This window comes from Malaclemys terrapin, chromosome 9 (genome assembly GCF_027887155.1).
Source record: "Malaclemys terrapin pileata isolate rMalTer1 chromosome 9, rMalTer1.hap1, whole genome shotgun sequence".
NCBI lineage: Eukaryota > Metazoa > Chordata > Testudines > Emydidae > Malaclemys > Malaclemys terrapin.
Genome location: NC_071513.1, coordinates 46,784,092 through 46,807,198, shown reverse-complemented (window position 1 = coordinate 46,807,198; position 23,107 = coordinate 46,784,092). Strand labels below are relative to the sequence as shown.

Here is a 23,107-nt window from a genome sequence, read left to right as displayed (position 1 = left end):
GTGGAAACTGGTGGCCACAGACCAGCTCCAGAGCCAGGGATTCACCAAATCAGAGCAGCCCCGACAGAAACCCAACAAGCGAGGTGAGCACTTAGCTCTTGGGGAGCCACAAGGCCGACCTGAGTCTCCAGGAGGGGAAGGGGCAGTTTGCTGAGTGCGGTTCCTTGTTCTCAGGGGCCAGACGTCTGGTCTGTCAGGGTGGGATGCTTGTCACCTGCTGCAGGAATCGAGCAGAGCGTTAGTTTTGCCGTCTCTGGGAGCGGGTTGGAAGACCAGTGGTAGGAGCTGAAGGCACTTTCCCCAGTCAAGTCGTGAAAAGGAATTGTAGGGGTAAGTGCAATTCAGGGAGAGTGGGGACTTGAAACTTCAGCTCCCCGAGTACCTCCCACTCCTTTGAGGAGGATAGAAACGCTAGATCCCCTTGCTCTGGCTGCTTGTGAAACCTGCCTGAAGTGACTGCTCAAAGGACTGACAACAGTCAATTACTCCATGGACATCTCAATAAAAATGTCAAAGGACTCGACTGGCCATATTGAGCAGCAGTGACTTGGCGTGTGAGGCAATTGGCTCCCTCCTGTGCCAGCAAAACCATTGCATCCCAGAGAGGATTCATCCCAGGGGGTGGGCAGGAGGTGATCCCAGGGTAATTCCTCAGCTCCCACAAGTTTCTGTAGATGAACCCAGCTGGGTTCACTAGCTGCTGTAGCTATACCCTCTCTGTAGGGGTCACAGCCTGGACTTGGGGCTGCACTGCCTGTCTGCAGGTCCCTGGGTGAAAGGAAGACAGTAGGTATCTTGCACAACAGCAAACCTGACAGACTCCCTGCACCAGGCCTGGCTCCTGGAGTGAATCTGGCCCAGTATGTTCTGGGAATGTTTTACTTGATGACTAAAGATAGAATGTTGCCTGTGGTCATTTCACTGTCAGCATAATGTGAACAGCTGGCTGAGCACCAGCTCCAAGTCTCCTCCAAAATGATCCTGATAAACTGGAGAATTGGTCTGAAATCAACAATTCAATAAAGACAAGTGCAAAGTTCTTCACTTAAAATCAAATGCAAATCTACAAAATGGGGAATAACTGGCAGTACTGCTGGAAAGAATCTGGGGGTTAGAATAGATCACAAATGAAATGAGAGCCAACAATGTGATACTGTTGCAAAAAAAGACAATCATCATTCTGGGGCATATTAACAGGATTGTCATACGTAAGACATGGGAGCTAATTGTCCTGCTCTACTCAGCACTGGAGAGGCCTCAGCTGGAGTACTGTGCCATGTTCTGGGCAGCACACTTTAGGAAAGATGTGGACAAATTGGAGAGAGCCCAGAGGGGAGCAACAAAAACTATCAAAGATTTAGAAAACCTGACCTGTGAGGAAAGGATACAAAACTGGGTGTGTTTAGTCTGGAGAAAAGAAGACTGCAGGAAGGTCTGATCAGTCTTCAAATACGTTCAGGACTGTTCTAAAGAGGACAGGGATCAATTGTTCTCCACCTCAGCTGAGGGTGGGACAAAAGATAATCAGCTTAAGCTGCAGCAAGGGAGATTTAGCGTTAGGTGTTAAGAAAAGCTTTCTGGCTATAAGGATAGTTAAGCTTTGGAACAGGTGACCTAGGGAGGTGTGGGATCCCCATCACTGGAGGTTTGTAAGAAGAGGTTGGACAAACCCCTATCAGGGATGGTCTGTGTATTCCTGGTCCTGCCTTAGTGCATGGGCTTGACTACAGGACCTCTCAAGCTCCCTTCCAGATGTACCTTTCTGTGGTTCTGTAACGTGTACTTATGCCATTGTATGCCCAGTGCAGTGAATGAAGTTACACCAGTGCAAAGCCAATTTAAAAGAGGTGAGATTGAATCAGGACCTGGGTCTCTTCAGAGATCTGTCTCCATCTCTGGGACAGCAAAATGGTCTATCCTGTGTGAACCCTCAATTTGACAGCCTAGGATCCAAACAGAGGAATTTTCAGGAGCCTTTCTCAAAAATGGAGACTTCTTAGCTGTTCCACTGAAACCATTAACTTCCCACCACAAAGTTTCACCTATATGGTGAATTAAAGGGTTAGGGAGGTCCATTGCTCCATCAGTCTGCTCAATTTAACACCGTCAGGTGCTCTATCTGACATTTCCAGATAGAAGCGTCTGTCTTTTCTACTCACAAGCTATTGTGAATGCAGAATGGTGGGTCCAAGTGCTAACAGTGAGCCATCTAACTACCTGGCTTTGGAACTGATTGCCAGGGCAACTATAGGTGCTTGGCTAGATAACTGTATCCACAAAGCTCAGCCATGTTGCTGTATCAGAACTGTGCTGTATCCCCTCCCACTGACTGTCACACTTCTCCTCCACTCTCCTTGTCCCAGCCTGCTTCTGGAAGTACTGTATCACCAACTGAGGCTGCCTGTCACATGTCCATCCCAACGCAGACATGCACTTTGTGAGTCCTCCACCAAGAGTCCTCCACAAACTCATCCCCCTTGGATGCGTATGCCCCTTCCTTGCCTGCCTTTGTGCCCCCCAGCCTCTCTGCAGCTGCCATGGAAGAGCATGCATTGCTTTGTGAATAGCATTACAAATAATGAGGATGCGTCGGTGGAAAGAGGAGAGCATTTGTAAGAGGGTAATGGGCTTAGTATGTTGAGAGAAAGAACAGGGTTTGACTCTGTTCAGATGAAATAGTCCATATTGAAATATAGGCTACAGTCCTGGGGCTGTATTCCCCTGCCACAGCGTGCACGGAAACCCACTGAAGTCAAGTATCCTGCAGTGTGAGAATCAGACATCTGGTGCCTTTAAAGGTCCCCCCTATCCTGCAGTGTGAATTCCACTGAATAATGCTGAGCTCCTGGAAAGAGACATCCCCGTGCTGCACCACAGGAGGAATCTTAAAGGGCTGGAACTGTTCCAGGCTTGTTTCAGCATTGCAAATTTCAGACAAACTAGGAAGACAAAAGAGCATGACCCATGCTGGGCATTTGTCGGTTTGTTCTTGTGCCTGTCAGGCCCATTGCAGAGGTCACAAGGCGAGAGTGCTCCATGCCCCAGGATCAGCGGGCAATTAAGAAGAAAACTGAATGATCAAACTCTCATGTTGAAAACCACAAGGCAGCTGCACTGGTTTCCTGCACATCACATGACTGACTCGTAAAGCAGCTAAACCGTTCTTGTGGCTGTGTGGATTATAGCAATGGAATGGTGTAGCTGCTGAGGGATAAAGGCCAGACTTGGTCTGGCAACAGAGACAGCTAAGTGGGGAAAAAGAAAAAGAAAACCCATTACTGACCATTTTCCAGGCCTCCGGGATATGCACTTAGCAATTGTCCATCTCACCAGGTTTGCCGCTGTTCATTCCCCCAGTTCTAGCACTTGGTGGCTTAACCCCACTTGGAGCTATTTTATTTAATAAACTCTGACATGTTTAATACATTTTCTTGATTTCTTGTGTGTTTGGCTCTTTCTCTTTACTCTCTGAGTCCATCTTGTTTAGTGTCTTTGGCCCCTCTTCTTCCCTCCCTTACATTGCACAGAGGAAACAGGTGGGAGTAAATGAAGCATAAAGGGCTCACAGAAAGACAGGAAATGCTGCTGCATGGTGCCATCCGATGGCACTATGTAGAATGCACAGGCAACTTGGAGGTCCTTGCACACCAGGGACTGAACTGGGGACCTCCAGAGCTAAAAGCACCAGTGGCTACAGCTTGCTGCTGCTGAACAGACTCATGTTTGCTGTGGATTGAGGACCGTCGTGGACATGGTGAAATGGGGCCTACCCCTCAGGGAGGAGTCAGGGACCAGTCCTTGGATGCAGCATGTTCCTCTCCCAAATCCAAGCACAAGGTGCAGAAAGCAATGGCAGAAGTTACTGACCAGCAGTAAGTGCCCTATATGCTCTGCATCCCTCACTGGTGGAATGGGCACGTCAGATGCCAACAGGGGACTAATATCAGCACAGCAAAGGGACAGGCCATGCTGCCAAAACTGCGGGGCCTGGGAGTCCTATGGAGGGCCATGACCTCAACCAACATGTGGTCAGTAGTCCCTGTCCTTTGCACTGTTCCTACTGCCAGTGAGTGACATCGTCAATAATACCACAGCTGTTGCTATGCTGCTGTGGCTTCTCCCATTCTGCAGTTTCTGAGGGGAGTAAAGGGGTCATGAAATTCCTGTTCATGTGACGCTGCTCTATAGAATTTGAGATGCAGAGCAGATGCAGTGTGCCACCCCAGAGCGGGCTGCCTTGCAGGTGGTGTCTATATCCCTCTAGTCTGTACAGCATATTAGGATCCTTCAGCACAAGGGACTGCACAGAAAATGGAAGTTATTATTACTGTTTATTTTAGAAATGCAATTAATATTCACTTCCTCATGTTCCCAGCATAACCACACACCTTTTCATGCTCTACTGCCTTCTCTAGCTCTCAGCGTCTCCTGGACAGCAGTATGGGGCCAGGTTGTGAAAGTTGTATATAAAATAAAGTTTATTATCACTTGAATGAAACTAACAAATATATCAAAAGCAGAATTGCGAGTACACACTATTTAGTGCAAAAGTACAAGTAAGAGAGAAACTTAGTGGGTTTTCTAGGGGGCTTTTACCATCAGCCCAGTGCAGATCTGTAACGCTCAGTACATTATAGGCAGGCCATTGCATTCTACAGAATATCTACATTGCCACTGGTTTCCGTACTATTTGGGGCGAGGAGTCAGATCCCTGGGTACAGATTTTGGCGGGAGGCCCCAGCAGCACAAATCTAATGGAGGAGAGGAGAGTGTGGCCATGCAAAATGTTCCCAACATCCCATGGGTCCCTGTAGATAGCCAGTTCACACCATAGAGTGGATAATGCTGGATGAGAAGGGGCAGGGCTGGCATGAGCACTGGGCCAGCCCCTCCCAGCAAACCTCTGTCAGTTGCCTCCTGGACTATGCCAGAGCTAGCAGCAATCCCCAAGGTTGCAGTGGTAGAAAAGGGCCTTAAGGGTCGTACTTCTTAAGCCAGCATCAGTCACTCCATGCTTATATGGGCCAGATCCTTAGCTGGTCTTGCCCTTCAGTGGAACTGCGCTAGGCTCACCCAGCTATGGAAGTGGCCCTGGGTGCTCTGTGCACACGCACACACTGTTTGACCTTGATACGCTGCACATCAATTATAAAAACCCTTTTGTTTTAGAAAGCAAATGAATTTTTGTTCACTCTGGTTGGCTGCGCAGGTGGGTACAGCTTGTGTGGGATCAGGGGAAAGTTCACAGTCTGCTGCCCAATCATGGAAAACTCCTGCACTGCCTGTACCTGCAAGGGGAACCTCTCCTGATCAAGCTGCGTTGCTGCGCGGGATCATGGAGATCTGGAGATGAAGCACCTGAGTCTTAGCAGTGCACATTCCAGCAGTAAGACCGGGGCAGATCTCTTGCAAGAGTTTCCAAGCTGATCACTGACACTTACCGGGTGAACTTTGTATAAGAAATGGCTCTTTGCTGCTGGTGCTCTGTATTGAGCTTGTGATATGTGTGAGCCTGATCTACCTCGAACCTACACCTACATGCCTCAGGAGGAGCTCTGCTGAAGTCAGTGGAGACAAAGCAATGGAAACCTGGTATTGGAGGAGGGGAAGGCACTGTAGTTCAGTGTCTGTTGTTGGTATGTTTGTGACTTGCAGAGCCTCCCATGCTGGAGCCTTCACACAGCTCCGCCAGGGCACCTCATTCCTCATCTAGAGCAGCCCCCGCTGGTGCAGCCCTGTGCACATCCTGAGCACACTATTTTTCCACAGCAATTTGATGGAGCTTCTCCAAATTCTAATTAGAAATCAGGCACATTCCTTTTTACCAGTGAGGGTGATTAACCATGGGCATAAACGCTCCAGGGAAGTGGTGGATTCTCTATCTCTTGGTGTCTTCAAATGACTTTCCAGAAAATATACTTTAGCCAAACACAAGTGATTGGGCTCAAAGCAGAGGTAAGTGGGTGAAATGTAATGCCCTGTGTTATACAGGGTAGGTAAGTCTAGATGATCTGATGGTGTCTTCTGGCCTAAACTCTATGCATATGTGAAAACCCATTTTGCTGGGATCTAAGACATCATTTGTACCCCGTCCTCCAGATTCAAAAGGGGGATACTTAAACCGCTCTATGCCGCATGGTCACCAGCTCTGCGCAGTTTTGCACAATAAACGTTGGTGATCCCACAAAAAGGTTGGGAATCCTAGCCTCTAAGGAATGACAAAGCAGCTGCCTCGGCAGCTGGGTGGTGGCATTTCGCTACATGCAATGATTATAGCTGTAAAATCAGGGTGCAGTCAATCTACACATGAGGAGGATAGCTGCAGCAGCTGGAAGCACAGGGTTATTTTCTGAAAGGCTGTTACTAATTAGATCATAATGATTCCTCCAGTTCCTAGATCCCCAAATGTTTGCAGGTGACAGGACTGGGCTGTTCTACTGGCATGGCCATTCAGAAGAAGGCAGCTTTCACGGCAGTGTTTCCAATGGAAAGAGGGGTTTCAAAAACCGTCTCGTTTGGCTGCCCCTAGGTCATCTTCTTGGCAACGCTGGCATAGGTGCGTTCTATCTCCTCATTGGCTGGGCATGTGTGGCTGAACTCATCACGGGAGTAAGCATTGTGGAGGTAGCGCCAGATGCCTGTCATTTCCGCTGGGATCTCGAAGTCACGGTATTTCTTGGCAGCAATCTAGAGGGATGAAGGGTGAGAAAATGCAGGTGATTATTAGACTTCTGGGTATCCAGATAAGATCTGGCCCCATTGACCTGGAGGCCGGCAGGCTTTGTTGTTAAGGCACTGGCCTGGTATGCAGAAATTCAGACTTCACTTCCTAGATCCATCATTAGTTCCTTGGGCAACTCACCTAATCTCTCTGTGCCTCAGTTCACATCTGTAAAATGGGGACAATAATCCCACCTTGGGCAGTGTCCAGCACAATGGGGCCCCAGTCTCAGCTGGGGTTTCTAGGTGCTACAGTAGAACCTCAGAGTTACGAACTGATCAGTCAATCATGCACCTCATTTGGAACCGGAATTATGCAATCAGGCAGCAGCAGACCAAAAAAAAAAAAGACAGTACAGTGCTGTGTTAAACATAAACTACAAAAATAAATAAAGGGAAAGTTTTAAAAATTTTTTTGACCAGGTAAAGAAACTGTTTCTGTGCTTGTTTCATTTAAATTAAGATGGTTAAAAGCAGAATTTTTCTTCTGCAGAGTAAAGTTTCAAAGCTGTGTTAAGTCACTGTTCAGTTGTAAACTTTGAAAGAACCAGAACATTTTGTTCAGAGTTACGAACAACCATTCCCGAGGCATTTGTAACTCTGAGGTTCCACTGTAGCATCTTGGACCAAACAGGACTCCATATGTATGAGCAACTAAGGGTGAATCTTGACTTGGAACTCCCAGGCTGCCCCCTAAAGGTTGGCCAAGGCAATCCACGTAAGAGAGGGAGTGAAAATCATGAAGTGGATGAAACAGTGAAGTCCACTGAGTTCCCACAAATCCCTCCCATCCCTTCTGGATCAATACCCTCATTCAGAGGAAGAAGATGGCCAGCTTTGCTGGAGAGAGATCAATAGACCTGTCAGCTCAGAATCTCAGCTTTCTCGGCTCATCCATCCAGCATGTCAGGGATGGCTATTACACACTGTGCTCTGTTCCTGCAGCAATGCTCTCCCTGACTTCACACTTATTGTTCATTATGGATGAGATGGATGGGTTCAAGGCTGTTAAATCCAGAAGCAGAGGAGGGTTGCAGGCAGGAGGGGAGCTGTCCACCCAGTCTGGCTTTGAACCAGAGACACAAAGGTGTCCCAGCACTTCCAAAAGTACTGGCTGTGAAAGCCATACCCCTGAAAATAACATCAGAGCTTCACACGGCCAGAAGGGGTGATACTGTGAAGGCTTTACTGGGGACATCGCCTTTGAGATCTAGCCAGGAGCTTCCCAGACTTTGGTTACCAGCACTGTGTTTGGGTCTGGCTAGTGCTGTTGGTCCCTCATGGAAGAGCAGGGGCTGGAGTGGGGTTGCCCCTACAGGTTTCTCTCCAGTGCTTTTCCCGCTTAGCTTTAGCTCCCTAGAGTGATGGAGCTTCCTTCACTCTCCTTGGGATGAAATGCACCCATGTTTAAATGATCAGACCTGGCTCACCTTCTTCTAGCCTCCCTCTCCAGCCCACTGCCCAGGTAAATGCCCTATTGAAGGGACAAGCGAGACACCGAGCAGGGGATAGTGCCAAAGGGATGAATACAGACAGGCTTGAGTCAAGATATTCTGAGCTGGAACTGGACAGCGCCTCAGCTCCCCAAATCTTCACAAGGTCAGATGTGGTGAGCTGGCTCTAGTTGGGAGTGTAAAGGGACCTGTACTGCTTTGGGAGGTGATTCTCACAAGCGCCTAAGGCCCAGATCCTCAAAGGTACTCATGTGCCTAACTGGCATTGATCTCAATGAGGTGGTAGGCCTAAGTGACTTAGGAGCACAAGTCCTGCTAACTGTCACAGGACCTTGCACTCCCTGGGCATGAAGGCACTTTTGAAAATCTTGTACTTCGTGTGCTGGCCTGCCCTTTGACCCAGAGATTGTGGCCTCTGTAGCTAGTGGGTGGATTTACTTTGATGATGTGCAGCTTGGGCAGCAGATTGCAGTCAGCTAACGTTAGCCTGTTCCCATCCAGGAACTTCCTGTTGGAGACCAGGACTTCCTCAGTACTGTCCTGGTCGATTTCTTCAGGGAGCGGGTTGTTCAGGTAGGTATCCAGGCGTTTGAACTCCCTCAGCAAAGCCTTCTCAAAAGCTGCACCCAAGGAGAAACCAGTGTTAGTGTGAAAGACCTTGAGCAGATTCTGCTCTCACACCCACCAATTTCACTGCAACTCCACTGATTTCAGTAGAGTTATTCTTGATCTACAACAGCCCAACTGAGATCACAGTCAGGGCCCCTGGCGTCAGATAAGGAACCTGCCCCAATGCGTAGGTATAGACAGAATCCGTGCCCCTGCCCCCATAAAAAAAAAAAAAAAAATTTCCACCCTCACAAACAAATCCCTGATACTTGTACCGTTGAGCTGGACCATACATGAAGAGGGGTTTCCACCTGGGACCGCTGTTGGGATTTTGGTGGAGAAACCCCGGAAGATATCCTTTTGGCACCTTCCAAAGAGCTTAGGATCTGAACGTGCCCCTAATACGTATTGCCACCTTTCTCTGAGAGGGAGTGGTTAGAGGGGGTTGGCCAAACCAGTGGTAGACTGCCTCCCCAAGCCCAGATCCACCAAACACAGTGCGATGTCCCACTGCCCCCCGTAGGGTGTGCCAGAACTGCTCACAGTGTGTACAGAACAGGTCTCTGTGCAGGTGGAGCTACCAGAGCTGCTCCTTTAGCAGCCACCTAGCCTGATGCTGTGCTGCTTCCAGGCATTTACAGCACAAGCTATGGATCATGATCCTCAAATGGTGCTGGGTGAAAGGCAGGGTTGCTTTTGTCCTTCCAATTTATTGCTTTACTTCCTGGGGGCATCACTTGGGCGGGTGGAGTGTGGGAGACAGTGGGGACTCCAGCCCAGCCATAGGATGCCCTCTCAACGAGCAGGAATCCTGCACACAGGAGTTATCACCAATACTCAGCACCTCTAGATCCCTGCCGCTGCTGTTGAGAGGCATCCCCTCCACCTCTCCTGGAGGTTCTGTAGCTCCCATTCTGTGCACCGACATCCCCACCTTCATGGACTGTGAACAGCTGATACGCCCTCTGGATCTCCTTGGGTGAGCGAGCTATTTTTCTAATAGGTTTTGCTTCAGGATCCAGGGAAGTAAATTTCCAGGGGAAATGATGAACTCAGAATAATAAATAAAAATACCCCAGGGTTCCTTACTCTCATTCGCTTCCTTGCGGGGATTCTTGATGTATGCAGAGAACTTGGCAAAAATGTTGCTGCCCACATCAAAGGACTCCTTGTATTTGGGGCTTAAGTGTGGGTACCTTAAACAGATAATTGCATAGAGTCATATATGGAGAATTCACTCTGCCATTAGAAAGCTAGTCAGCTGCATTCTCCTCTGGTGACTATACAACCCACAAGCACTGAGATGGGTTCAAAAGCATAAAGCCCTGCAATGATCAACCTCATCTAACTTCCTGCCCAAGGGATAGGGGGAAGCTCTGAGCTCTGCTGGCACTTCCGGGATGCTGGCCTCAGACAGGAGTGCACGGATTGGCACGAGGGGGATATGGAAACTCATGCAGCTCCCATGGGGAAATGCCTTTTGTTCTCGAGGTATCCCAGTATACCCCGCAGGCCAACATCATCCCAGCTGTTGTGTTAGGCCCAGCCCTGCACTGGCCCTAAGGTGGGCTTTGCCAGACTCAGGGTCTGTCCACTCTGCAGTCAGAGCGGGGACTGCAGCCCGTGTAGACAGACCCAAGCCAGTTCTAATCTAGCTAGCTCTGGCTGCTAGATCAAAGCTGCGGCAGCACAGGCTAGCAGCTCCAGTACCTACCCAGTGGCCTGGGGTGAGGAATGAGTGAAGAAGGTTGAAGGGTGCCTCAAAATAACACTGCTGTAGGTACCAAAACCTCTCCTGGCAGGGGGTGCTGTTCTGTAACTAGACCTGACAATCTGAGCAGGTAATATGCTTTTTCCCATTAATCTGTTTGTCACAGGGTGGCCGGTCCCTTTAAGGAGAGCAACCTCATCTCAGCCCACCTGTAGGTCATTAATGCCATGCCCAGGTGGCTGGCTGGCAGTTAACAAGGGCCTGGACATGAGGAAAGGAGCTCAGCTGGTGGTGGGTGCACCTAGAGGAAATTCCCCAGGAGATCAGCACTACTGCTGGCTGAGCTTTCCCAGGGCAGGGCAGGGCTGGAAGGACTGACCTGTGAGCCCTGGAGGGGGGCTGGTGGACTCTCAAATGCAAGGGAGGTAAGCCTGCCTGAATTATTACTCAGGCCGTGGAGGAGGCTGTGGGACTCCTGAGCTTAGGGGAAGAGGCCTGAATTAGCTCCCAGAAGAATGGGAAGACTTGAGGGGCTAAAGAGCTTTGTACTCTGTACAGGAGTTAATCCATAAGCTGTTGGTCTAAGTGCCCTTGTCTGGGAGAGGAGAGGGCAGGACTGCACCATGCCATTGCACTGAGCTGAGACTCACACCTGCCCCATCTCTGTGCTGTGCCTGCTGGGCTGAAAGCTGTTAGGTGAGCGAGGATGGAGAGCAAAGCCTCAGTGTTTCATGTGCTCAGCAGTCACCCAGTGAAAGGCTTGAGCCTTGAGTATTGGTGTGTCTGATGGTTGCTAAGGGTGCACTCCTCCAGAGGCATTTCAGCCCCTAACTCCCACAGGAATCAGGCCTCTCAGGCCGGGGCTTTCAGAGGGGCTCAGCCCCTGCCATTGTGGACAGATTTGCAAGATATCCCAGCACCCAACATGTGCCCAATGTGCTGAGCTTGTTTGCAGATCTGGCCCTAGGACCTAGCGAGTATCTTGGATTCCTCTAGCATGAGCTCCTGGAGTGCCCCCATGCCAGCTTGCTCGGGACGTGGCTGCCATCTGGAAAGGGTCGTGCAACAATGACCTCTAGCTAGGTATGTTCCAAAGTTTGGCTAGGCACAGAGGGGAGTTTTCAGGGCAATATGGAGCTGAAGGAGGAAACCCAGGCTAGGATTCTGCTCCCTGCTATCCAAAGAGTGTTGCTTTGGGTTCCATCCAGACAGCCATGCAGCCACCAACAGCTAGTAACTCATCAGGGAGGTGAGGGGGGGAGACTCGGGGGAGCCACACAGCTTTCTCCAGCTCAGGATCTGGCCTAAAGCCCCAGCTGTGAACTGTTCTGGCTCTTTAAGGTGTCTCCTGTTTACCACTGCAGTGAACCTTTGGGGAGAGAGCCAAGAATGAGCGCATAATAACCGCTCAGCTGGGAGCTAGCTGCACTCCTAACCCCTGGGCTGGAGTGTTCACCTTGGCTCAGCTACATGCACCTGCCCCTTTCAAAAACAAGCAGAAAAAAGGTTTTCAGATCCCTTCCCCTCCCCTGCTGCAAAAATAATGGCATCTGCTTCTTGGGTCTCTAAACCGATCCACTTGCACTTCTCACCACATCCCCCACCCCTGTGGCTCGCCTGTCCGGCCCCTTTCCCTCTTTGCCTGCATCCAGAGATCACACAGTGAATTTCCTCCCATTGTGTTATCTCACCGGCCAAACTGTTTCCTTGCTGCTTAGCTATTCATAGAGGAAGGGGGAGGGAGGGTCACAACCTTAAACCAACCGTCTCACACTAGGCAAAAGCCTATCTCTGCTTCTTCTGAGGGACACACAGCAGTACTTTGGCCTCAGCAATACCCTCATGGAGAGAGCAATATATTGCTCAGAGCAAGGGACTAGGGCCAAGGGACATTCTACTCACTGCCACTGGCTCCCAGTCCCACTCTGTGCCTCTGTCCGTTCCCACCGCCCCATAAGATGAGTACCATTGCTGAACTGATCAATGTTTGCAAAGTGCAAGGGGCGAGAGGAGGGGGGGGGGCAGGGGAAGCCCAGAATTGGGTAAGTGCAATGGCCACTACTGCACCCATGCCATTCGAGCTTTGCCATGGCCACAGATCTAGGCCCAGTGGTCTGATCTGGTGGCAGTTCACATCTCCTGGTTGGAAGGTTGCAAAGAAGTGCATAATACTATGATAATAAATACTTAGGAGGCGCCAGCGTCTGCTCCAGGAACTCCTCGATCTTAATGAAGTCTGTTTTCAGCTCCTTGTTGAACAATAAGAATGGAGGGTTGGTCCCTGGAGCCAGAGATTTCAGCTCTTCAGGTTTCCTGAAATAATGATTTATTTATTTATTTATTTTTTTAAAGAGGGATTCACTGCTGAGGCGAAGACCTCACTGCAAGTGCAGTGTCACAATCTCATCTCCCCACCATGCACAACTACCAAGAAGAACATAGAATGGTAGGACAGGAAGGGACCCTGAGAGGTCATCTAGTTCAGGCCTCTGCACTGAGGCAGGACCACGTAAACCTAGAACATCCCTGACCGGTGTTTGTCCAACCTGCTCTTAAACACCACATGATGAAGGCATCAAATAGTGAGAGACACAGATTAGTACATGGAGGAGACACAGTGGTGAGAAGGAATCATGGGCCCCGTGTTTTGGAGCCAGAGCCATGCTGATCAGGAGAGGTAGCTCCCGAGATAAAGGCCCAAATTCTACACTGAGTTCACAGCTCCCATTGACTTCACTGGCCATTGGGACATCCATCTTTGGCGGCACATGGGATATGTGTAGTCATTTCAATTTGCTGAGAGGGCTCACTGCCATCTTTTCATGGCCCTGTCTCTGCAGGATATCTTGTATAAATCTCCATGGACAAACTTTTGTTGTTCACATTGTGTCCCCAATTGCTTACAATGGCCTGAACTGTTGATTTTTGGGACCAAATTTCCTGCTGGCTTATCCCCTGTGTAATTCCAGGGAGGTCAGTGGCGGGGGGCAAATGGAGCATAAGTGAGGCGAGAATTTGGTCACAGCTAGACTGCTAGCAGGGACACCGCCTCGTAATGATGCCAGTCAGCTCCATCTATGCCAGTGACATGGCACATGTAATGAAAGGGGATGTGATGCTGACAGCGGGAGAGATCTGAAGTGTAGAGTGAAGAGCAATTGAGCCATATGACACTAAGATTTTGTTGAGTATCAGAGGGGTAGCCGTGTTAGTCTGAATCTGTAAAAAGCAACAGAGGGTCCTGTGGCACCTTTGAGACTAAGAGAAGTATTGGGAGCATAAGCTTGCATCTGAAGAAGTGAGGTTCTTACCCACGAAAGCTTATGCTCCCAATACTTCTGTTAGTCTCAAAGGTGCCACAGGACCCTCTGTTGCTTTTTAAGATTTTGTTGGTGCACACAATCCAAGGGGCAGCCCTGAGCTTCCCTGCTGTGTACTCTGGATATCTCACTGGCAAGAATTACCACCATTCCCTTACCTCGTCATGTCCACTGTGGTCACGTTGAATTTGACTCCTTTGAGCCACAGAACCATAAAGAGACGCTGGCAGAAGGGACAATTCCCAATGTTCTCGCCATCCAGGCCAGCCTGCAGAAGGAGCAAAATAGACCAATGTTGCTCACTGGGCATAAGATGTCTCCCACAGCTGGGCCACTGCAAGCGGCTTTGGGCAAGGAGCTGCTAGCACAGCTCCGGGCTTGGTAAACAGACAGTGGCAGCATAACAGGTGATTCACTGGTTTCATTGGGAGTTAGGCCCAGACCGTCAAAAGTGCCTTTCTCTCCATTTTTTTTTTTTAACAAGGAGATTCAATGCAACATTATGGTTCAGATTTCAAATGGATCAGAGATGGGAGATGCTCAGATGGTTCTTGTAGCAACTATAATCTAAGTCACATGGCACATTTATAGTCTATCTAGATATAGGCCCAGGCTGCAAAGTTTGCATCTGTGTTTAGGTTTTTTTAAGGGATATGTTAGGATCAGGGGTCCATTCAGGATCCATTACACAGAGAGACACCTAAGCACCAAATTCAGATCTAGGTTTGCATCTGTATTTTGGAAATCCCTTCCCAGAAGTCTGGGGTTGGTTAGAGGCTGGGGGTCCATTACAGAGACAGGGCATCAGGCTGATTGAAATTACATGGGGAAGATGAAGGGGAGAGGTGGGGGAAGCCCACTGCATAGCCAGCCCAGTACTGGGGAAGTGCAGTGGCCAGTACTGCACCCATGCCAGTCTGAGCTTTGCCACAGCCATGGATCTAGGCCTAGCATTCTGATCTGGTGGCAGTTCACAGCTCCTTTGCACAGTTGTGAATGATCACACATGATGCAAAGCAGGGGGTAATTAGCCCCTACTATGCTAACTTACACCCAGGCTTGGGGAGCTAAGTCAGAGGAGTCGTGTAAGTGGAGGAGGTGGCAGTGGCCATGGGCTGGGTTCACTAGCCCAGATAGCCTGCATTGCACCCCTGCAGTGCATACAAAAGCAAATGTAACATTATGAAGTCACACTCCAGCATCCAGGCATCACAGCCCAACGTCACCAGGGCATTCGCCAAACACAGGGCTCAGGACTGGAGATAGCTGGGCTGGGAAAGCTTTGGAGTCCCATCCAAATTGGTGGCCTAACTCTAGCGAACGTGGCAGCAACCCCCTGAAAGACTGAATTTAATCTAGCTAATTATACGGCCCTTGTCACTATGGTATCTGAGCACCGGAAATGCACCAAAACTGATCGTCATCAGAGCAGGTGGGCCAGGCCCCTCGTGGGGCTGCTGGGTTCATGACCCAGCACCACTCACAGTGATTGTTTTATACGCTAGTGTGGTGTTGTTTGTTTCTTTGGGTGGGAGCTGGGTCAGAGGGGAAGACAATATGAAAGCTCTCTGTGCCCCTTGTTGCCATATTTTGGAAAGCCTGTCTCTAGAAGCTGGATTGTCAGGGGCTCCTCAGACAGGAAGTGAGAAAGGGAGGCGCAGGCCAGTACACTCAGCGCTGGTGGGGGCGGGAGGCACAAAATGGAGTTTGATAATGGATTCAACAGGAAGGGAGGCTTCTCACTGGCAGGAGGAAGAACTCAAGAGGGAGGGTGTGGGAGAAAATGCACTAACGTTTTCCAGGAAAACAGTAGTTTGTTTTCTTTTTACTGTTCACTTGCTGATTTAAAGGGACACAGCGTAAATTCCCAAAGGCTCAGATTTTCCATGAACTAGACAAACAATTCCCTTTTTAAAAACGAAAGTCAGTCTTCAACAAAAATGAAGAATAGCGCAAGCCTACTGAGCAAGTCCTGGGACTACCTTGTCAGACACAGATTACAGCCTTCATTCTCTGTAGAAGTCCTAATCAACAAATACATCTAGACAGGCCCCTCCAGGAGTCTTGCATGTATTTGGAAGGCTCTGAGGTCAGTATAGGAGAGGTGGGATTGTTCAATACAAGGCAATAATAACTCTCAAACTGTGGGCCCCTTCTTCAAGTGGGGTTCTACTCTGAAAAGTGACTGTAACAATGCCAGCTTGGGGGTTCCACATTTATAAACCCCCAATCTGGGTTCCTGCCTTCTTGTGCATCAGTGCTATGCGCAGGGTCTGCAGGCTACACTGGGCTCTTGGGGTGACATTTTCAGAAGCACCTAAGAGTAGATTTGTTAAGGTCGTTAGGCCCCTAACTTGCACGGAATTGGCCAGCCCCAATGTCTACACAGCAATCTTACAGCCCCGCAGCCCGAGCCCCATGTATCAGGTGGCCCGGGCCAGCCACTGGGGTTTTATTGCAGTGTGGACATACCCTTAGACACTGGAGGCGTCTCAGTCCCACTGAAAGTCAAGGGCCAGACTTTAGAGGTGCTCGGGTGCCTAAAAATACAGATAGACACCTAAGAGGTACTTTAATAAGTCCCCCACAAGTTAGGCACCCAACTCCCATGGGCTTTCAGTGGGAGAGAGGCACCCAGCCTGCTTAGGGCTTTCAGAAATGCCACTAGGTATCTGTCTGCAGCTTTAGGCTCCCGCTCCTACATAGTTTAGAAAATCAGGCCCCTGCTTACATAGGCACCTTGGGAAATTTTACCTTGATCCATCGGACTCTTGTAAAGACAACTAGAGCATCGGAATCAAACCAAGGAAAGCCGATTGTTTAAATAAACAAAATGACAATTTAAAAATGTTCTCCCCTTACCTTAATTATGCTGAAAAGAAACTATTCAAATGAATATTCTCCCAAGAGTATTTTCTGTTACCGTTTCTGATCAAAAAGCTGTGTAATCAATAATTTCCATCTCAAGAGTCATATGGAACAGGAATAAGTAACTAGTAACTATAAGGCCTCAGCACTGCAAATGCTTACATGCCTAATTTTAAGCCCCAGAGTATTTCCACCCAAGTCAGTAGGACTATTCAGAGACTGAAAGCCAAGCCCATGTGTTTGCAGGACTGTGCCCTCTTGCTGCTGAAGCAAATACATTTACAGAACGGGGGGTGATCAGAATAAATCAGAATAAAAGAATTAAGAGAAATGGAACAACTTTTAGGTCCAGATCCTCAAAAGTATTTGGGTGCCTAACTCCCATGGGTCAGACAAATAACGAAATTATGGGAACAAATGTAGAACAAATCGGATGAACTGATTTGATATGAACAAATGAATTAATATAACTTTTAAAAATCAATTTGTATATCTACCAGCACTCAGACAGTCTTCTGCCTCACCTCCGCTTCATGCCCTTGTCTGCTGTGTTTGTCACCCCCTCTTTTAATGGATATGTAAGAAAATAATTTGGACTGCCCACAAAATTCTACTTGTTGATTTTAAAAAAGGTAATAAATAAAATCTTTTCAAATAGTCATATTTACAAATGAGGAAAATCTTCTGGGTGCTGAAAGCTTAGAGAGCTTTATTACCTTTCTTGGAGACCTTTACTACTGCAGAGAATTAAAAAAAATACCAAACCCATAAACCTAAAATGGAGATTGGCTACCCCATAGCAGGGGTAGGCAACCTATGGCACGTGTGCCGAAGGCGGCACGCGAGTGGATTTTCAGTGGCACTCACATTGCCCGGGTCCTGGCCACCGGTCCGGGGGGCTCTGCATTTTAATTTAATTTTAAATGAAGCTTCTTAAACATTTTAAAAACCTTGTTTACTTTACATACAACAATAGTTTAGTTATATATTATAGACTTATAGAAAGAGACCTGCTAAAAACGTTAAATGTATGACAGGCACGCGAAACCTTAAATTGGAGTGAATAAATGAAGACTCGGCACACCACTTCTGAAAGGTTGCCGACCCCTGCCCTATAGCCACTGATAATGGGAAGCTGAGCTTTTTTTTTTTTTGGTGCTAGATGGCTGATTCGGATTCAGGCTAGGCCACAGACAGCTGGAAGTCATTACATGCTGATTTATGGAGACCTATTTGCAAGGAGTGAATGTTCTCCTAACTCCACAGCTACAATACAAGTGATACTGAAAGAATGGTGCGTGTGTTGACACTGTTATCACAGAAGCCAAGGACTGAATGAATTTAAAACTGAACTACGGTGGCAGCCTTAGATGTGATCTCCCTAGATTAACGTTCAGATGCACTGGGAGCATATCAACAGGGCAAGGAGCTTCCTCTGCTATCTCTACTCAACTGGCCCATTAGACACAGAGGATTTGACTCGCCAGGGTTGTCCTGCCACGTTCACAAGCAATCGCCTAGCAATCAGACTCTAGCAGGCGAGGGGCTAGTACAATTTGACAAATGGCCCCTTACAATACACTCCTGAGCTGTAAGGAACTCTCCCTGCCATTGCAATGGGGGCAGTCAGATCATCCAGGCTTGAGAGTTCAGTGACAGCTAGGGATCAGCCGCTGAGCGACAGACACAGAAAGATTGTTGGTTGGGTGACCTAAAGAGAGGACCAATATTGCAGATCAAGGGGGAGTGAAGGGATAGAAATTGATAGGAGCAAAGTGCCAGAGTGAGGGCACAGGAAAGATTTATGGTATATTTTTTCAATTCTTTTAAAAATTAATCCGAAGCTGGGTAATGTTAGACAGAGCTGAATTTTAACAACAGAATGACGATTGTAGAAAAAAGTGACAGATAGCTCCTTAACTCATATAAATTGGTGTAGCTCCACCAACTTCAGTGGCGCTGCACTGATCCATAGCAGCTGAAGATTTAGCTCTTAGGTTAACAGTTAAGACGATGGCCAGTCTATCACCAGTTCTGACACAGACTTCCTGTGTGACCTTGGGCAAGTCACTTTGAGTCAGATTTTTAAAGGTATTCAGGCACTAACCCCCCTGGAAATCACAGGAAATTAGGTGCCTTTAAAATACATCCCTTAATGTCTTTGTGCCTCTCTTCCCCATCTATAAAATAGAGATAATCATTCCTTTCTCGCACCCTTTGTCTGTCTTGTTTTCACCGCAAAATTGACTCGAGTTATAACTCGAGTCCTGTCCGGACACAAAACCCATTGACTCTAGTGTGGTGGTGCTTTTACTTCCTGTAGATGAGCCCAAGTGCGGGTATAGGGTAAAGCTCAAGTTAGTACAACTTGTCAGCTGCTGGTATGACCACTCTGCAGTGTGGATGCAGGCTAGCTTCATTTGAGGGCTAATAGTCCTCTGATGCCTTCCCACAATTCCCCGTGTGCTCAGAAAGGAGAGGCAAGTTTCCCCACAACTCACTGACAGAGAGATCATAGAGTGGCTCAGCCTACAAAAAAGCAAAGAACCATGGGATGACCCCCAGTTGCCGTAGTGCCACACATGAGTGAATGCAATGCATGCTGGTGTGGACACAACAGCTCAAGTGTTAGTCCTCCGTGTGGCTGCTCTCACCCACTCAAGGCTAACTCCAGAGGGGTAAATTGAGTGTGGCTAACTCAAGTGAACTGCAATGAAGACATGCCCAAGGGCCATGCCAGGGATTGTCTCTTACTATGTGTTTGTATAGTGCCTGGCACAATAGCGTATGCCTCAGGAATAGAAATAATGATCACAAATAATAGCTTTTACCATCTGAAGATGCACGAGTTACAAGGAAGAAAAATCAAGACCAAGAGGTTCTCAATAGAGCTTCAGGAACTGTCACTCTGGGAACAATAGCAAAGGTAGGTAAAAGGGCAGCTGCATCACACCATCCATGTCCTATTGGTCAATATCTCTGCCAGGAGACTAGACCAGTCCTGTGAGGTGCTTGGAACTAGGTGTTCAGCACCTTGTGGGAAGCACTCAGCATCTCATGGGATTCTTTTCCCCCCCAAAACAAGATTGGGGTTTAGGGCCAGATTCTCTCCTACCAATACTGGTGTGAATGGGGTGTAATTCTAAAGTTACTCCAGTGTTAATTGGGGAGCAGGATCTGGCTCTTGATCATGAGAGGTGCTGAGAGCCTACAACTCCCATTGGGATCGGTGGTTGCTCAGCACCCCTTTAGATCAGACCCTGTTTCATTAAAGGCTGCCTGCCAAAGTTGGTTAAAACACAGAAACTGTTATGGTAGGGGACTGTTAGTTTACCACCATACTACTTGTTCCAAGGGGTTTTTTTACTGCTAAATTAAGTAAGTTTTAGGGGAAGTACTGACTAAGCGTTTGTTTTCTGTTTCCCTTCTCTAATAAAAAGCCCCTTGATTCTGATGCAGTTTTGAAACAATCTTGTGTATCATTTTCCTGCCTCTCCCTAAGATAGTTAGGGACTAGCTAAGTAATAGTGATAAAACAGGGAACCACAGAAGCGCTGAATTCACCAGCAAAATACCCTGGGCCAAGTTTGGTTTTAACAATTGAAGGACAGTGAACAGAAGATGATCTTAATGAAGTATCTCTGTTCAGCAACTTAGCCTAGGCTTTGAGAGGTTAAGGACAGATAATATCTTTTACCTGACCCCTGAATAGTTTTACTTTGGACAGTTCTGTACATCAACAATGAGAGTGGAGTCTGAGTCCCTAGATTTCTAACATAGACCAAGGTAGCCTTCTGTTATTTGCTGTGGGAAGGATTCGTTGTAATAGTTGGGGAATAAAACCTCCTATCTCATTTAAATGACACTTTTAGAACATTAAACATTTCTTTTTAAAAGACTCAGAATCTCAACATTATTTGTGGCGTGAAATCTTGAGCATTTGCTGTTTGCATCAAAATACCCTAGACAAAGTCACGTGTTGTTCTATTACTGTGATGGTGTAATCAATGGCCAGCCAAGTAACAAGCACAGGGCCAGGGAATTTAAAGTTATGGAAGTTGTTTGGGGTCATGTCTCTCTCAGACATTCATTTGGAAATTCAGGCTCTTTGATTTATTTATTGCTCTCTCCACTTTTGCTAAGAATGTTTTGAAGAAGGGAGTTGAAATGTTCCAAAGGAAACTGTCCCCAAAACACTTAACGGAGGGGGAAACATTTCTACAGCAAAACAGCCTTCAGCTGAATAATTGACACATACAGAGCAAAAGAGAGACAGAGCAGTTCAGAGAGTCTGTCTTGCAACCACAACTTGGTGAGAAGCTGAAATTGAATGTATGTGTTTGTGTTGTTATATATTATCTCTTCTGGACAGGCTCACACCTTATCTGTCTCTGTAAGGCACATGCCATATTTACACTGCTGTACATATGATTTATATCAGCATAACAACAATTAATAACACAACATCATACCGAAGGAACTTGATCCCTTGATAACTTTATAACCTGCCAGTTCCTTTGGCACTCCGCAGTAGAATGCACAGCTCCCTGGGAATTCCCCCAGTTTGGGCATGCTTGGCATCCTTTTCTGCCAACCGCTGTGCACACACACATGTAGTCATGGGTCTATCTGCCCGTATGTACCGCTGACCATTGCAAATGGGACAATGCCCCCCACTCTGAAATGATAAAGCACTTGTAAAAAAATCTGCAGGTAACTTCATCAAAAGTAACTGGTGAGTTTAGTGGGTCGTTGTTCTTCCTGCCTGGGGTAAATCCAGCATGCAGAATTCATAAGCATGTCTTTGAAACTCACCTTCACGAAAAGCTCGATCTCAGGCTCCTTCCGAGGGCTGTGCCGCTGGCTTGCCATCCTCTCTGCTTGTTCAAACTGCTAGCCGCTCTCCACTGCAGCAAGTTGCTCCGTTCTTTGCTGCTATTGAACCTCTGAGTGGAAGCAGGTGGCGATCCAGTGGGAAAGCCGCTGGTGTATGGTGAAGGACCTCTCTAATGAAGATACACCAAGCCCCGTTGCCAGCTTCACTCACCAATGGGCAGTTCTATCGCGGTTCTTTTCCTTCCTCCTCCTGAATTCTGAACTGAGGAGGAGTGACAGAGTATGTGCAGCAACAGCTGGAGTGGCAAGGGTATTTCCACAAGGGCCTCCCAGTTGTGACTCAGCATCCTAATCTAACAGAGAGCATGCAAGAGGTCCCCCTGTCAGCTATCAAGCAGACCAGATGCTGCCCTGGGCTCTTTCTGAGCCATGGGCTTATGTCCCAGAAAAGGTCCTTCCACTTCTGTTACTGTAAACTCCCACCCATGAGAGCTTTTATGACAGGAAATGGGCTGGAAGTGTCTTGTGCTTCATCAGTTGGAGAGATCATGTATCTAATTATCCTGTCCAGGAGGCAAAAAGTCCACAGCTCCAGAGCACATCCCTTCCCCCACAACACTCACTAAGAGAAAGCAAGCGTTGTTGGGAGAGACCCCAGATTCACCAATAAAAGATGCAAACTTCCCTCTACTAAGCACAACTTTAAACACATAGTATCTGCCTTAAACAACAACATCTGAGCAGGGCCCACACTGGCAGCTCAGATCTGAATCCCTTTCCACCCTTTGGGGAAAGCCCCAGCGATCCAGGGAAGGGTCTGAATTTCATACCTCTGGCCTCTCACTTTTGTGGGCTGATCTAGAACCCCAGAGGTGAGCAGCCCCCAAATCCGCAGGAGTTTCAATTCCAATCCTGATCTGAACTCTGTGGCTCTGGCTCATCTCCTCTGGATCCAATTCACTTTCCATGTGTTATTCTCCCATTTCCTTAGAGAGTTTCATGGATTTGTCATGGATATTTGTGTGTATCATCAAGGGCTGCGTGACAGGGGAGAGATGGGGATCTGCTTGGTCCATAGTAAACAAGGGAATATCTCCAGATCTCCTCTGCCCTTGCACAGGTCGCCCAGGAGAGGGAATGCTTGATAAGACAGAGTGGGAAGAATGGCTTGGGGGAGGTCAGGCCCCACACCCAGGAACTTAGGAGAAGCTGGAGAAGTTTACTGTTTGCCCTCCACACTCTGTCCTTTGCTGATTGGGGGCTGTTGGGACAAAGAGTTTGGTTTGGCCCAATGAAAGTCCATCACAAATAGATCAGCTCTCCAGACAAAAACACAGAGATTGAGGATGGCTCCTTCTCTTTGGCCCAGAGACTCCCAGGGGCCAATGGGAGGTGCTGCTGCTTTCCTGGCAGCACAGGAGTGGGGGAAGTGACTGCCATATGCCTTATCAGGGAATCTTTCAATCAGACTCAGCGTAAGAGCCTAGTACTGGAGATGAAGTCATTTCATTAGAAAACATGATCAATTTGCTTTTTCTCCAGAAGGGAAGGGTCATGAATGTGTTATTACTGGCTGGCTGCCCTCCCCC

General features: G+C 48.0%; 1 protein-coding gene across 1 annotated transcript; it reads right to left on the bottom strand.

The window, feature by feature from the left end:
• Positions 1 to 4,460: 4,460 nt before the first annotated feature.
• On the bottom strand, positions 4,461 to 21,943 carry CLIC2 (chloride intracellular channel 2). The gene is made up of 6 exons (XM_054040505.1): positions 21,498 to 21,943; positions 13,973 to 14,082; positions 12,682 to 12,807; positions 9,873 to 9,979; positions 8,613 to 8,794; positions 4,461 to 6,687 (listed from the first exon to the last, which is right to left on the bottom strand). Exons 1-6 carry the CDS (start codon positions 21,552 to 21,554, stop codon positions 6,526 to 6,528), a joined length of 744 nt encoding a protein of 247 aa, XP_053896480.1. The 5' UTR covers positions 21,555 to 21,943; the 3' UTR covers positions 4,461 to 6,525.
• Positions 21,944 to 23,107: the final 1,164 nt, after the last annotated feature.

Coding starts and splice junctions, on each gene's coding strand:
- CLIC2 (XM_054040505.1), bottom strand. CDS start 21,554: ATGGCAAGCCAGCGGCACAGCCCTCGGAAGGAGCCTGAGATCGAGCTT. Junction 14,083..21,497: donor AGATCGAGCTTTTCGTGAAG/GTGAGTTTCAAA, acceptor CTCCTTCTGCAG/GCTGGCCTGGATGGCGAGAA. Junction 8,795..9,872: donor CCGCAAGGAAGCGAATGAGA/GTAAGGAACCCT, acceptor CCTTGGGTGCAG/CTTTTGAGAAGGCTTTGCTG.